Source organism: Molothrus aeneus, chromosome 6, assembly GCF_037042795.1.
Source record: "Molothrus aeneus isolate 106 chromosome 6, BPBGC_Maene_1.0, whole genome shotgun sequence".
Classification (NCBI taxonomy): domain Eukaryota; kingdom Metazoa; phylum Chordata; class Aves; order Passeriformes; family Icteridae; genus Molothrus; species Molothrus aeneus.
Genome location: NC_089651.1, coordinates 40,294,163 through 40,309,415, shown reverse-complemented (window position 1 = coordinate 40,309,415; position 15,253 = coordinate 40,294,163). Strand labels below are relative to the sequence as shown.

Genomic DNA, 15,253 nt, shown 5'->3' with positions numbered 1-15,253 from the left:
GGAGCAGTGACCTCCACTGCAAATGACAAAGATCCCTTTAAGGTGATGAAGATGAATTAAACAAGTAAATATTATCCTTCTCATTTGGATCATTAGAGGTGTGCCGCCAGGCCCAGTCACTTGCAGGTGGCCTCAGGAACCCTGCGTAAAGTCAGTTTCTTGCCAGCTGAGGATTCATATTTTGAATGCCGGTTACAATTAAGCAAGGTGAGTGGAAGAAAGAAGGGGCAGACAAGGATCTTTCAAGTATGACTGAACAGAAGGCAGCTGTCGCACTCCTCCAGACTCCAGGCCCCCCTAACACAACCTTGTTAGCAGACTACAGCCAGCCAGGTCAGAACTTATGCCAATGTTTTCAAAAGCACAGAGGACATCACAATAAAAAGAAAAGCCAAACACAGCCAACACCTTCCTTCTCAGAACCATCTTTTATAACAAACAGCAGTGCTCAATATTCCATGATGCAGACCCAACCAGGTGTACCCCTCTCTTTTTGACAGACATCCGCAAAGTATTGTTTGTTCTATTAGAAAAAGGACTGATATGTTGTTTGGTGTATGCCCTAATATATTAAAACTAGTCAACAGCTTTGGGCAGCTTTGTCTGCATTTACTGCATATACCTTTTTACTCTCCTCTCTTCCCACTAAAAATGCAACTGCTAAAACCACCTTCCTTTGCTGCCATTCATATCAGTCTTCTTCCCTATATAAAATTTGGCCTTCCTTCACCTTTGAGGCACCTCTCTGCCCTTGTAGTCTCAGATGAGCATGCGCAAGTCTCATGCCATCATCATTTTCCCCAATATTCTGTCTAAATCTTCTTGATATTTATGCTCCCTGACATTCTTCTTCAGGCCTCCTTTCATACTGCTTTCAGCGCTGATCAGCTGCCTTTGCCACTCCAAATGTGCCTTAAAATCCACTTAGTCACTCAATCATCTTCTGACAGTCAAAGCAGTTAAACAAATCAAACAACACATGAAACAAAAAAATTTACAGGACCATTCTGCAGAAAACAATTTACGTGGTATCTTAGAATAGTACTTCAGGGCTGACCAGAATTTGAAATACAAAATGATCATCTTTCAAAAGGTCATACCTTGCCAACCAGCCTCCTCCGACCTTTACGGAGACAACGGGCAGCAGCTCCTGGAAGGCGATTCAGGCGAGCATGAAATCCTGAAAACCAAATACAGAAAAACTGAGCAATGAACATAGAAGATTCTTCCTGACAAATCCACCAGGAAAACTCCTTAGTTCAGTAATCAAATCAGATCCTCTGTCTCTTGTTTTTCAGTTTCAAAGATGTAGATATGCCAGTTTATTCACAAATCAAATAAAGTCCTTACATTTAAAAAAAGGAAGACTGCCAATGGGCAGCTGTTATGACTATTTCAGTAAACTGGCCAATAGTGCAGCTTTTTCGTAACTGGATCTTAAAAAAAAAAAAAAACTAACAGATCACCAATACCAGTTTAAATGCAACACCTATGAAAAGAATCTACTCTTGCCATCATATCACAAGTTCTCAAATACAATTCCTTTGGACCTCACCTCTCTGAGCTGGCTGTGAGGGCAAAAGGAAGGTGGAAACAGAGAGCTTGTCCAGGCCTGAGTCAATCCTCTCCACTTCAGATCGGTGATCCGCTCCCCACTTGGAAAGAAGGTTCGGGACAGTGAATCCTGGAACACACTCTCCTTCATAAAACCAATCACTTTGCTCATCATCTCCTAAAGAAATAGGATGGAATTAGCCACAAATAACATCAAGGTACCCTGGGACAGTTCCTCAAAATACTACAAGTAGGCATATCTGAATGTGAAACAGTTGAAGTCTCATTAAGAATTCATTCTTGGAGAGCCTTATATTTGTATTCTGTTTCAATGATCTTCAGTAACTATGGGGCCTCACTAAACACTTTAAACTATCCAACTCATCAGTCTCCAGAATTTCCCTATAGAACAAAGCCTCTTTATAGACCTGCCTAGGGCAGGTTTAGCACTCTGTACCTACTGCATCTCATCAACCTTAGTTCAATGTTGTGTGATGTCTTATGCAGAACTCTTTCTCTGAAGTAATTACTGTGACACCGGTAGAGGCCAATCATTTGGCACATGTTATAGGCTGTCACAGGAGAAGTTTCACAAGAGAAGACCAGGCTCACAGAGTAAGCAAAAGAAACATACTGATGAGAAAGACCCCTAGTCTCCTAAGACAGCAGCTAAGACAAAAACACGTAATTATCAGAAATGGTCACTCTGAGTGTAAGTACTAACCATGCTGTGAGTTGCTCTCAATCAACTTCTTAGAATCTCTAAGAACTACAAACCCTTTGGAAAACTAAGGCAGCAGCAACAGAAGTCACGACCAAAGTCTCCATGGAGCTGGGTTGCTGTAGTTAATGCAGTTGCAATCTAAAACTGAACTGCATCAGACACTGTTCATAGTAAATGTGTCTGGCTAGAAATTCCCTGAGACCAGTAGCACATGAGCAGCATACGAAAAAAAAAAAGGAGAGCAAAGAACCTGACACATGTAGCATTTCAGTAGCCCAACTCACACATAGTCCCATGTAATTACAAGGTCCTTCATCTTGCCTTAAAGAACTAACACACCTACCTTAGGGAAAATTCTCATTTGCCTACCACTAAGCCTCAACTCAAGCATCCCCACTAACTCTCCTTTCCTCATTGACTTACATTATTCCTGACTGAAGTCCATTATGCCTACTCACACGTCTTGCTGGGAAAAAAAATAAAAAAGAAAGAAAAAAAGAAAAAAAAAGAACACAAGAAAGTAAAAAAAAACTCATCCTAATAAGAATGCTGCAATCTTGCACATAACAGAAGAAGCAACACACAAAACCAACTCTGATCAGCAACAGGGAGGACAGCCAGAACACTTTATCCCAAAGTCTGACATCGTTTTTTCTGCCATGCACTAGTTGACCTACCAGTTTTATCTTAAAGTATAAAAATCCCATCTCCACTTCATAGCAAATTAAAACTAAGTAATGTTAAATAGTTATTCTAAGAGATCTTAATTTGTGCAAAACTACTCCTAGAAATTTGGGCATAGTGCCCTGTCTACCTCAAATCACTGTTTCCACAAGACAAACTTTAACCATCAGCATCATATGCTAATATTCAGTCATTTTCACTGTGAGAGATCCCAATGCATGTAACAAATATAAAACCAAAAAAACCCACCTTACAATCAAATTATGAACTAGGATCATTCTCTGCTCACTGAAGTGTGCTGGTATGTGCAGTTGAAAAGATGATTTATTTAATTAGCAACAGCACAAATTTTACATGATGCAACCTCAAAATAAGGAGGGAAAAACCCTGCATTTATTTAAGAATGCTGCCAGATTAAGTTTCCCATTGTTCAGCCTGTAATTGTGCTGGAAAACTATTCATAAGGTGATGATCTGTGACAAAAAAAAAATTTGCATTCTCTCCATCTTACTGACATAGAAAGCTGTTGTTTTATTATTTACTTTATGACTAAGAATTGTTAAGAAAACAAAGGAAAAGGAGATATTTTTTATTTAGTCTAAAAGTGCAACAATATTTTTAACCCTTTTAACATAACTGTAATCTAAAACATCTTGCCAGAAAGCTATCACAGTATCAACTCTTTGAACAGAGAGAGACCTGATGACAAGGATGCCAAACCTCTTCTCTTACCAAGACAGAGAAGGCTGTAATTGGACTTTATTAATTCATCTAAGTCATATTTCTACATGTTCCTGTATATTGAGCATCCTACTTCCAGTAGCAGCCAAAAGTTAATGTCTAAAACAGGGTACAAAATCAGGGCAAGTATATAGGGCAAGCATATAGACAGCTATATATATACACTATCCAGTCTCCATCCATCTTGTCTCAAGTGATGAAGTAAAACACTTCAGTCACTACTCTGCTTTGTCATCTAATATACAAGGGCTCACTAATTTCAGCTCCCCCTGAAAAATTATCAATAAAAAGAGAGGGCAAAAGATTCTACTTTTCTCTTGCCTTTGAAGAACCAGAGTCTAGAAACAGTTATTTTTCAGCAACAGTCAAAGCTGATATTTGAAATCCCTACTCTTAAGCAAAGTATTATACTCCCCTAAGATCACAGACTGGTCCTACAGCCTAAAATACGATCAGAAAACACATAAGCATGTTTGCTATCATTGTGCTGCTTCACACAGGTACCCAGGCCATTAACAAGCTAGTGGAAGCAGTTTATCCTATTGAGTGACTGGTGCTACTTCCTTTAGCACTCATATATTCCCAGAAGAGATCTCATCCAAATCTTAGCTTGTGAAATGTGACAGAATCAGAGTGCACAGAATTGCAGGTCTCTAGGGTGACATTCCACGTGCTCCAAATGTAACAGTCCTCAATGCCAGCGCATCTACTACAACATATTTCACACTTCTGCCCTATCCCACATCAACTGAACACTGTGCTGTGGTTGATAAAACCAGATTGCACTTCACACTCAAAACTCCTAAGATACCATTTCTACAATAGACATAGAAAATACAACATTCAACTAATGCCCAAAAGAGCAAGGAAGGAACACATATTTAAAGAAATAAGACCTATCACATATCACCATCATCTTCTCAGCACAGTCTATTAGGTAACTTGTCAGCATTAAGTAATTTTTTCCCCATCTTCTCTTCCTTCTCCTTCTCTTCTCTTCTCATAGAAAAAACAACTAACAGATTTCAGGTGCTAATGGTATGTAGACAACCATTAAAACACCTACAGAAACAAATCATAAGCTGTGCTTTTTTATTATGAAGAGCTCTCAAATTCCTCTTGTATGTCTGTGCCTTTCCACAATAATAGTTTCTTATATTGCAAATATTATGGATCTGATACACAAAGTATTTCATCAGAGAAAGTGTAGTGTTAAGAAAATCATACATTTGTAGCCCTCATCTCATTGGTTAACTTCTAGCTGCTCCCTGCCACTGGTTTTTCCTCACACAATTCCCTCTCTGTCTCTCTTCAAACATAGATCTTTCTTTGCACTTGTAAAGAAAGCAAGGAACTCCCTAGCAGCACATGAGGAAAATCACAGGACACCTGTTACCTTGGCGGCCTTCATCATTGGTAAAGAGGCCAGTATCACTGCTGCTGCAAACACTGCTGGTTTCACTGGAACAAAAACAGAGAAAAAAAACATGGTTACAATTGCAACAGGCATAATACAAAAACCACTCTACTACATTTTACTAGCTTCTCCAAGACCAAAATGTTTTACATGTCTCACAAGAACTGAATTTCAGATACATGACTGGCTCTAGAACAAAATGTAACTGCTTTCTTTCTGTTAAAACTTATCAACGCTGCATCACTTGAAAAGGAGTAGAATCCTGTATCTAGTTTAGTTCTAAGTTATCAAGAAGTAATTAATAAAATGGCATTTGCCTCAGGTATTAGAATTAACCTAACTATGGCATCACGTGGAATACTCACCAGGAAATTAAATGCAGTTAAAAACACTGTCCTTGGGTCACTTAACTGAAAACCCTCCTAAGTTTTCTATTTCAGATTCCTTTTCCTCAAAAATGTTACACTATCACACAGCCTCCCCTCCACCAACTTTTATTTTATGTGAAGTAAAGAGCAGCTGTGACATTTACAAATCTCCAGCTAAATACCTTAGCACAGCATGACTTGATCCTGCTGAATGCAACCTTGTCATAGCATTTTGCATTGCTTTGCATTTCCTGAAGCAGTTAGAGAATATTTAATTCTTGAACAAAAGAATAGAGCTAGAAAATAATGTGTAGAAAGCTATTAATTGACCTGCAAAGCTAGACAAATATTTATAGCAGAAGTACCTGCTCATGTCAGTCCCAAGCATCTGAAGGCTTTAACGCTGACTTGAACTCATTCCTCGGACACTTCAGGCAGTACCTCCTCTGATTTAGCTGAGAGATACCAGGACAAGCAGAAACTACTTACTGCCTACTCCCCGAGCACTAAGACCTTAGATGTGAACCCCAGGTGTAAGTCAGCACTAGAATCAGTCTCCAATCAGGGAATGCTGTTTGAAAGTATCTCTGGATGCCACTCTTCCAGGGAAACTTGATCATCCTAGAGATCATACCAGAAACCCCTGATTTACAAGGCTGAATAATGAGGGACCACAAAATACGTCACTCTAAAGAACTGCAGGCACAGAATAAAACTCTATTTTGAGAGCATATTGTTGGTCTTAGAAAACACACTCTCAAGAACAGCCAAGTCAACTCATCATGCTGGATATCTAAAATTCTGCATCTTCATCATTGTATAAAGGCCATTTATACTTAAAGGATGAACAATCTATACAGCATGCAAGTTAATATCAAATTCCAAATTAATCCATTACTAAGCCGGGCCATGCATTCATCCTCCCACATATACACCATAGCAATTAAGGTCAAGGACTGAGAACCAAGAATTAATTGTTTCATCCCAAGCTCTCCTACCACCTAACTGTATGACCCTGGGCCAATCCCTTAGCATGCCTGCTTTCCCTTTTGATAGCTTGGATAAACAATCCTCACAAGCTGCAGATGTGAGGACCGACTAACTGCTTCATAAGGTTTTTAGCATCCTCAGAGGAAAGGTGCCTGAGAAAGGAAAAAGCATTGACAAGCATCCAGGTCATATTAACTGTACTTTATAAGCATCCTGTTGCACTGAGAGCTCTTTAGTTCCTTACAGATAAGCATCACTGCCAGTGCTTTACAGGAACAAACTTTTAGGGATTTCACCCTCTTCACTACCCCTTTTACACTGCAGGGCTGAACATGAACTAGACTCCTATGCAGGCCTTTCTGTAGGTCCAGTAAGCACTGATTAATGACCTCCACTTGCAAAGGGGGCTACTTACCTTAACCATGAAATAATGAATGCTATTGATCCGACAAGCTACTGCTATAGAATGTTATTGATCACCCAATCTTTGGTTAAAATGGTCCTCATTTAGCAATTTCACTGTCGCAAACACCTGAAGCAAAGCATGCTTATAATTAAATAGTTTGGGGGAGTTAAACTGAGAGGTGATGGACAGAGATCTCAGGTTTCCCCCATTTATTCTTTTGCCTGAGCTATTGTTTGTGTCAGGAGGGATATTGATTTTCTATAAAAATAAGAAAACAAGAGGCACGGAGGGGCTGCAGAAGGTCAGGCTGGGCTGGAAAAGGAGGGGAAGCGGAACACTCTGTCTTTGTCACTTGCCTTCCAAGATAGGAATTTTTTTTTTTTTTTTTTTTTTTTTTTATGGAGAGACTGGCCTCCAATTCATCAGCTTAGCCAGACTCATGAATGCAACTGCAGACTGTCATCAAAGCAGCTCCCTTCCAAAGGGTAAAGCAACTTAACTGCACATTCAGGATGAGCAATGGTCACATTCTCAGGCCAGAACATTGTACTGGTTTTGGCTGGCACAGAGTTAAATTTTTCTCATAGCAGCACTTTGGTTCTATGTTTTGGATTTGTGATCAGTGTTGATAACACAGGGATGTTTTAGTTATTGCTGAGCAGTGCTTACACAGTGCCAAAGCTTTCTCACACTGCCCTGCCAGTGAGCAGGCTGGAGGTGCACAAGAAGATGGGAGGTACACAGGCTGGACAACTGACCCTGGCTGACCACACTGATATCCTACATCATATAATGTCATGCTTAGCAACAAAAGCTGGGAAAAAGAAGAATAAAACCAGGGACATTTGGAGTTGTGGTGTTTTATCTTCCCAAATAATGTTACAAATAATGGAGTTCTGCATTCCTGGAGATGGCTGAACACCTGCCTGCTGATAGGAAATAGTGAATTCCTTATTTTGCTTTGCTTGCGCACTATAGCTTTTGCTTTACCTACTAAATCAACTTTACCTAAAGCTGAAGCGTTTTTTCACTTTTAGTCTTCCATTTTTCTCCCTCATCCCTGCAGGGGAGTGAGTGGGTGGCTTTATGGAGCTGAGCTGCCTATGCAGGTTAAACCATGACAAATACATCAGCATTAAGCCAGTGAAATCTCACAGCATTGGTGGGTCAGTAGAATCCCAAGTTTGATAAAGTCACAGAGTTTTGGTTCTTGAAAACAGATGAGACCAACTGCATATTTTTTCCCAAGTAAACACACTACTCAAAGTGATTTTTAGACAGCTCTTGTACTATGGTTTGTTCTGCCTTCAAACCAAACCCAGAACATTCTGGAAGTACTCAGTTTAGATCAACAAGAGAAAAAACTTCAGCACTCAATATATAATTTGCCTTTGTTTTATTATGGCTGCAGGGAATCTCAAAACATTTAGGGACAGAAAGGCATATTACTTCTAACAGTCTTAGCAGCTAATTGTCACCTTTGCACAAATATACAAATGACTGCTTAAATTAAAACTTGTTTCCTTTGTTGTTTCCACAGTTATTTATAGATTAGGCATTGGGTCATGTCATTACCCAATTCAGAACCATCATCATTTCCTTACTGTGTTCCTGCACATCCATCCTTCTCTCAATTTATGTTCATCTTTTGCTGTGTTTTGCAAACAATTTCAAAGATTTCATTATATGTACACTTGGATCACAATACTGTAGCTCATCTTCCTCCAGGAAAGGACTGGGCATAGTCCCACAAGCAAACTAGAAAAGAACCCTTTTCCTTGTAAAGAACCCATATCCAAGACTTTTTCAGTGAATGGGAGTTTATCAACTGAATTAACAGGTCTTTGAAGTGACTTAGGATAGGAAGCCTTGTAGAAAGCAGAGAAAACACAGGATATTTCAGCATTTACAGATTCATTCCTACATAACAAACCAAGAAATTGTCAGTATTGGAGGAAAAAAGATTAAAAAAAAATCCATTCTGAATACAGAACTTAGTTTGCCTGAAAACCCATTTCATTTTGTCACGCTCCATATTGTTAGAGGAGTGAACAGTAGTGGAACCAGTTCAGTATGAAAGTTTTGCAAATCACCAGATCACCACAGATTGCTTACAAGTCCCACAAGCAGCATCAGTCCCCTTTCATCCCATCAGCTTGTGATGACAACCACACCATTTGCTCTCTCAGGCATCCAATTTTCTTCTTCTTTCCTCAGGATATGCCCTTGTCATACATCTGCGAAAAGTACTTCCCTTACTGTGCCAGAAAAAACAGCTAGAGCACAGTGGGAGTGAGGCAAACACAGCCAGTTTCACAGCAAAGGGCTATATTTAGAGCAGCAGAGACCAAAGCATGATCCTTCAATGCTGTGAGGGATACTCTGCAGTGAAGAGGGCTGTATATATTACTCCCTCCAACTGTGGCCCTCCCTAGTGAGTCACAGCACAGATCACACATGTGGTGTTGGAGAGGTCAAATATTCCAAGCACTAGCTTTCCAGAGAGAATCCCAAGGATTTGGCAGCAGATGGTAAGTGTCATTTGATGCATATACTTGCACAATAATTAGTCTGAGAGCAAGGGACAACTGAGACAGAACAAAGCCATCTCCCAGCATGGTCCTCAAGTAACAGTCTGGACATAGCTCTTTATTTACTCTTTCCAAGGCTGGCACAAATAAAGGCTGGATGAAAGCCTGCTGGTTTAAGTTCAAGTCTGACATGATGGAACAGATTCTGACTGGTGTTAAAAAAACCAACTCAAGGAACACTGTCCATCACTGCCACATCTAGTAAGGATATCTCTCAGTCCATCACCACTGACATGCACTATTCAGGAGCTACTTAGCACACTTCTTTTCCTGGACTACTAGCAAACAGCTCTAAGAAGATAAAACTACTTTAACAACTAGCAACAAAAGGTTTCCATCCACAAGTTTCTTGTAAAGCCCCACCTCACACCTACTTTTTAGGAACAACAGTCACTCTTAAAAGAAAAAAGTGACCACTCTGTAAGAGTTACATGCTACAAATCACAACTGACCCAGTAAAAATGCAATAGTGGTTCCCTGGACCACAGTGAGGACTTACTATAACCTAAGCTTTTCACAGGGTCCCAGAAAACAGCACTGAGAAGTCTGCAATTCCAGCTATTATCCACAAAGCCATAATAATGAAGTGCCACCTGTCCACTCTGACAAACTGCAGGAGCTAGACTGTCACAACACTTAATTGAACCTCAACATAAGAACAATCATACTGTAGCAAAGAGTTAGACTTTCCAAATCCACTCTCCTCTGATAGTGACTACTACAGTGCTTGAGAAAAGAACATGAGAACGTGACAAACAGACTTCTCTGTATGCTGCTCTAGCTTTTAGAAGTCAGCAGTTTAAGGACTTCCTGAGTGGAATCTTTCATCTGGGCTGTAATGTTTAACAGCCCCCGATATGCCTATGCTCCACATTTCCCTTTTGAACATATTTAAATTTTGACCTCTAAAATGTCCTGCAGTAGAGAGTTCCAGACCTCAGGCTTCATGAAAAAGAATACTTTTTGTTTGTTTTAAATGTCTCCTCAATGTCTGCTGTTCTTACACAATGATAATTAGAAAATCAGTGATCACATGTGCTTTTTGTATGCCATTCATTAAGAAATTTCCTCCATTTAATTCTCAGCAGCTGCCTCTTTTCTAACCTGAAAAATCTCTTCCAACAGAAGCAGTTTTATGACCCTAAACCTTAGACAGAGAGCATAAAAGTCACAGTTGGAGAAAAAAATTCCCAAGGGCAACGCAAATTTAGACCATGACATTTACATGTCTTATTTTAATCCCCTGTATGTGATTCTGCCACAAATTCATCAAAGTTCTCCAAAACTGGACACCAAGACATCAGACTCCACTGTTTGCACAGGCTTATCCTGTAAGTAACATAAGTTGCCCTCAACTTCTTCATCCTCTCACCACATTCTTCCATAGCTAGGCTTTAACGATCAGATCAAGAGCAGAAATGTAGAACTGCAAGGAAGGTTAGACTGAGGTTCACACAGCACCTGCACGGAGGGCCAGCAGTTATGGATAGGAGATCTGATCTGTTATCTACCACTACTTAAATGCTGAAAATAAGAAATGGAGATCAGCTTGTACCAATCACACAACACAAGTGCCAGTTGAGAGTTTACTCCCAGAACCACAGGCCACAAGCATGCTGCAAGGCCACTGACACTTCAGAGGACTCTTTGTGTAACAGGAGCCAGAACCTATCAGCTTGCCAACTTCTCAAGGAAGCATTCTGGGTCATCATACAATACTGACAGGAAAGACTTTGAAAAAATCCACATTTTAGAAGCAGCTGAGATATTTCTCATCTTCACAAAAAGAGCGGCATTGAATAATTTTAAGAACTTCAAAAAGCAAGGCACAGCATTTACAAGCAGCTGCAAGCAAGGCAGCCATCTGACTAGCACAGGGAAGAAACTGAGATCTCACCATTCCGACATGTTTTCATCTGAACCCTGTTTCTGATCATCGGCTTCACACTCCATCCGCTCCTTCCTTCCTCCGTTGCTGAGGAAGGGCCTGTTCTCTCCTGACTCGCAAAGGCCATGACTGGATGATGTCCAAGGGGCATTCTCTTTCCAGCGTGAAAGACGCTGTTTCTTGGCTGACTTGAACCTGCAGCCCCTCTCATAGTTCCACTCTGACACCCTGAGCTTTTGCTGGAGACTGGCAGCCACCTCTGATGTCACACGTTTGACTTTCCGTCGGCGCCTGAGAGGTCGGCAGGGCGCATTCTCTGTAAATGAGTCTGACTCATGCCACAAGTGTTGCTTGCTCCTCAGGGTGGCACTAAGAGCTGGATGCCGTTTGACCACTGCCATGTCATCAGAGTCACTGAAATTAGCTGTCAGCACCTCACGGCAATCCTTGACAGCTTCGTCCAGGCTCGACTCTGAGGCCTCGCTGTAGCAGCAGGCATGTTCTGCCTGATGTGTGAAGTCTGAGCGTCGCTTACGACCCCGTCTCTTGCGAAGCTGACGCCGCTGCTGCCGTGGGCTTAGCGCCATCTCTTCCCATAGCTCATCCAGTTTGTTTTGCTCTGAAGTCTGCTCTAAAGCTGAGGCCAAGTCATGCACCAGTTCATCCATTGGCAATGCCTACTAAAAATGACAATAATTAGCACCAGACATAAATACTGCTACCAACACATCTCTGGACTGTAGTATGCTATACCCTTTGTAACATTAAAGGAGTTGGACACTTACTTCGAAGTTACCTGGGAGGACCCAATGCAGGACAACTGCCACTTCCTGGCAGGGTTAAATCCTTTCTGCAAGGGTTAAATCCCTCTTCTAGCCATGGTGGCACAGATCGCTCTCTACTGCAGCAGTTGGGTTGAGTGCTCTGTGTCTGAAAAGGCCTTAAGGTTCATCTTTTGTGTTGAAGCAGCATGCTTAATTACACATCCCAAAGGGTATGGAAGCCGGCAACTAGTTTTTGCTACCGGCCTCAGTAAAGCAACAGAGAAGGATCAGCCTGCTTGACAAAAAGATTGAGTCTTCCAAAAAGTAGACAAGCAGCAAAGCTGGGAGTAAAACAGATGGTAAAACAGGTAGTTTGCAAGCCAGCATCACTTCAGCTGTAAAGCAAGGCGCACGGGACGCGGGGCTCCTTAGAACAGGGTGTATGAGACCAAGCCCCAACTCCTACTGCTGAAAAATACCACCCCTACACCTCAGGGCTGTCAGTGTGCCAATCCTAAAGTCCTGGCCAAATCCCGAATCTCACAACACCCCTCTCCCTACCCGTGCCTTGCAGTCGTGGGCTTTCTCTTCCCACCGGGCTCAGAAACCCGCACCTCCAGCCCGGTGAACTACCCACTGCCGCAGGCCGCCTCCCTTATTCCTCAGCGACCCGGCCGCACTGGCTCCCTCCTCTAGGAAGACGCCGCTGTTTCTGCCCGACACCCCCCAGCTTCACCGGGAAACGCCGGGAAAACTGCCCTCACCGCCCCGGACGCGCAGCCTCCTGCCGGACCTGCCCGCGACCCCGCTCACCGGCCAGCGCCCCTCTCCGCCAGCCTCTCGTCAGCGCCGCTTCCGGCCTCCCCGGGCCACTTCCTCCGCCCGCCCCGCCCGCGGGCGGGGCCGCCGCGCCGCCGCCGCCGAGCCCTGACGGCCCGGCCGGGCCAGCGCCGCCCCGCCGCCCGGCCCGCCCCCGAGCGCGGCCCGCTGCCGAGCTCCGTGCTCCTCTGTGTGCTGACGCCGTGGCTGGTGCCGCCACTGGAGCCATTGCAGGGCCGTCACCTGCCAGCGGGGCAGCCCTTGCCTATACGTAACCTGTGGTTATCGTATTTTATTTGTAATGGGCAGTAAATAAACTTGGTACTCAAACTCCTCCGTTTCGTTGCTGCCACGCTAGTTGTGTGCATCCTAAATTAAACTTCACATTAAACTTCCCAGTGCTGCTACCCTCTCCGTAAGGCTTGCATCTCTTTTCCTATCGTGCCCCCTTACACATCGCCAGCAGCCATCAGAATAAAGCCATGTGTGAACCTAGCACCATCTAGTTTTGAATAACATTCCGTTTATTTCTCAGCTTTCATGATGCTTCTTCAGCGGGTTTTGAGTGGGGTTCTTTCGTCGTCGTTTTGTTTTGGTTTATTTTCGGGAATTTTTGTTCTGTTTTTTGTTGTTGTTGTTTGGGTGGTTTTCGGAGTTTGTTGTTATTGTTTATTTGGGGGTTTTGTTCGTTTGGTTTTTGTTTGGTTTTGGGTGGGGGTTGAGAGTGGGATTTTGTTTGGGTTTGGTTTGTTTTTCTGGGTTTTTTTTTGTTTGTTTTGTTTTGGTTTGGTTTTGTTTGTTTTTTTTTTTCCAGAAGGTTGTTTGGGGTTTTCTTAACTGCGATAGCTGCACTCACATTCAAGCCAATACCGGTTTGTTTTTCATGTAATGTTTTACAGTGCAGCATATTGAAAGTTTTGCCAGAGTCCATATCTATATTATGTTTGAGTTATTCTCTTCACTAATTTTGTAAATTAAATCAAAAGAAAGTAATCAGATTTATTTAGATGTGATTTATTCTCTGGAAATATATACTACTGCCTATTGCTCACAGATCTCTAATCCTTTGTATTCTTACTTTTTCCCCCATTTCTGTTTATTCCATCACGTTGCCAGGAACAGAAGTTACTGTGAAAGGGTGATATTTGCCAAGACCACTGCTGCCTCCCTACTCCCACCACAAAAGACCAATGCTGTGTTTGTTCTTCCTCAGTCCTCTGGCACCCTCCCTAGTTTGTCAAGCTACTTCAAAAATAACTGAATCCTTGAGTTTGCCATTGGCTCCTACACCCCAATAGACAAGTGGACAAGCTTCATTTAGCTTTGCTTAACTTTCTTCATGCTGTTTATCTAACCAGTCCTTTGTGCCAGTCTGAGCTGTCATGTTAACATTTTCATTTCCTTGTAGTTCTCTATTATTTCCTTGGAAAATAAATATTTAAAAAAGAAAAGCAGCCAATAGGTAGATTTTTGTTTTATCCCATTTTCAATTGCTTACTTGATTAAAGTTACTTTATGTGCACAAATTTGCCTGTAAAATTCTGTCCTTTTATTTTTTTAACCCTTTCTGGGGCAGTAACTCACCTTACTTGTTAGCAGCATTTTGTTTTCCCGGCCAGTTTCCTATTTCCAGTACAGGGGTTTTCTTTTTACTCTCAGATCTGAGAGAAAATCCCTCCTAAAATCTAATCCTGTTTCACTGCTGCAATCCTTTTTCATGCTTCAGGATATAAAACAGCTACAAAATGTCTGGGTTAGAGAGAAACTCCCCTGATGGGAAGGTTATTCTGTAAACATCACTTCAGAGCTTCTTACCCCTTCATTTCAAGCACTCAATACTGGCTGCCGTTCCAGGCAGGATAACAAACCAGACAAACAATTGTGTACAAGAAATCCTGTATTCAGATGTCCTGGGGAGATGGCAGCAGATGCCCATTCTAATTTCTCTTATTTTCCCCTCATTTCCCAACTAGTTCTCTGTTCTCTGTAGGTCAACAAAATGTTTTTCAACTGGTATAAATTGTAATTCACCCGTCCATTATTTTTTTCCACATTCAACACTCAAACCCAAATTTCTGCAGATATTGCCAGCATTTGGCCTGAGTAAAGACAACATACTGACACACAGGGTCAGTTTTCTGTGAGAGAGGGCAAAAGCAAGAGACAGGATGAAAGAGCTCTTGCAATTGCAAGGGTCCCAAGAACTAAATGGGTACCACAAAGGAGCACTGATGTGGAAAAAAATTTGGAATAGAAGTTCAAGAAATATAATGAGGAATATAATTTGGAATAGGAGTTCAAGAAATA

General features: G+C 41.9%; 1 protein-coding gene across 7 annotated transcripts in view; it reads right to left on the bottom strand.

Moving 5' to 3' along the window:
* The window catches only part of GPATCH2L (G-patch domain containing 2 like), a 44,015-nt gene extending 31,012 nt beyond the window's left edge, over positions 1-13,003 (bottom strand). For 3 of the 7 annotated variants that reach the window (XR_010783872.1, XM_066552792.1, XM_066552797.1), the window contains exons 1-6: positions 12,941-12,979; positions 12,149-12,468; positions 11,373-12,043; positions 5,100-5,164; positions 1,556-1,732; positions 1,101-1,180 (exon numbers count right to left, since the gene is read on the bottom strand). Coding sequence is in view for 6 of the 7 variants with exons in the window: in XM_066552792.1 (XP_066408889.1) it covers positions 1,101-1,180; positions 1,556-1,732; positions 5,100-5,164; positions 11,373-12,031 (981 nt within the window). In the remaining variant the exon portion in view is untranslated. Of the gene's footprint in view, positions 1-1,100; positions 1,181-1,555; positions 1,733-5,099; positions 5,165-11,372; positions 12,044-12,148; positions 12,469-12,891 lie in introns of all 7 variants that reach the window. The other 4 variants (XM_066552794.1, XM_066552793.1, XM_066552795.1 and 1 more) reach the window with 4 other exon arrangements.
* Positions 13,004-15,253: the final 2,250 nt, after the last annotated feature.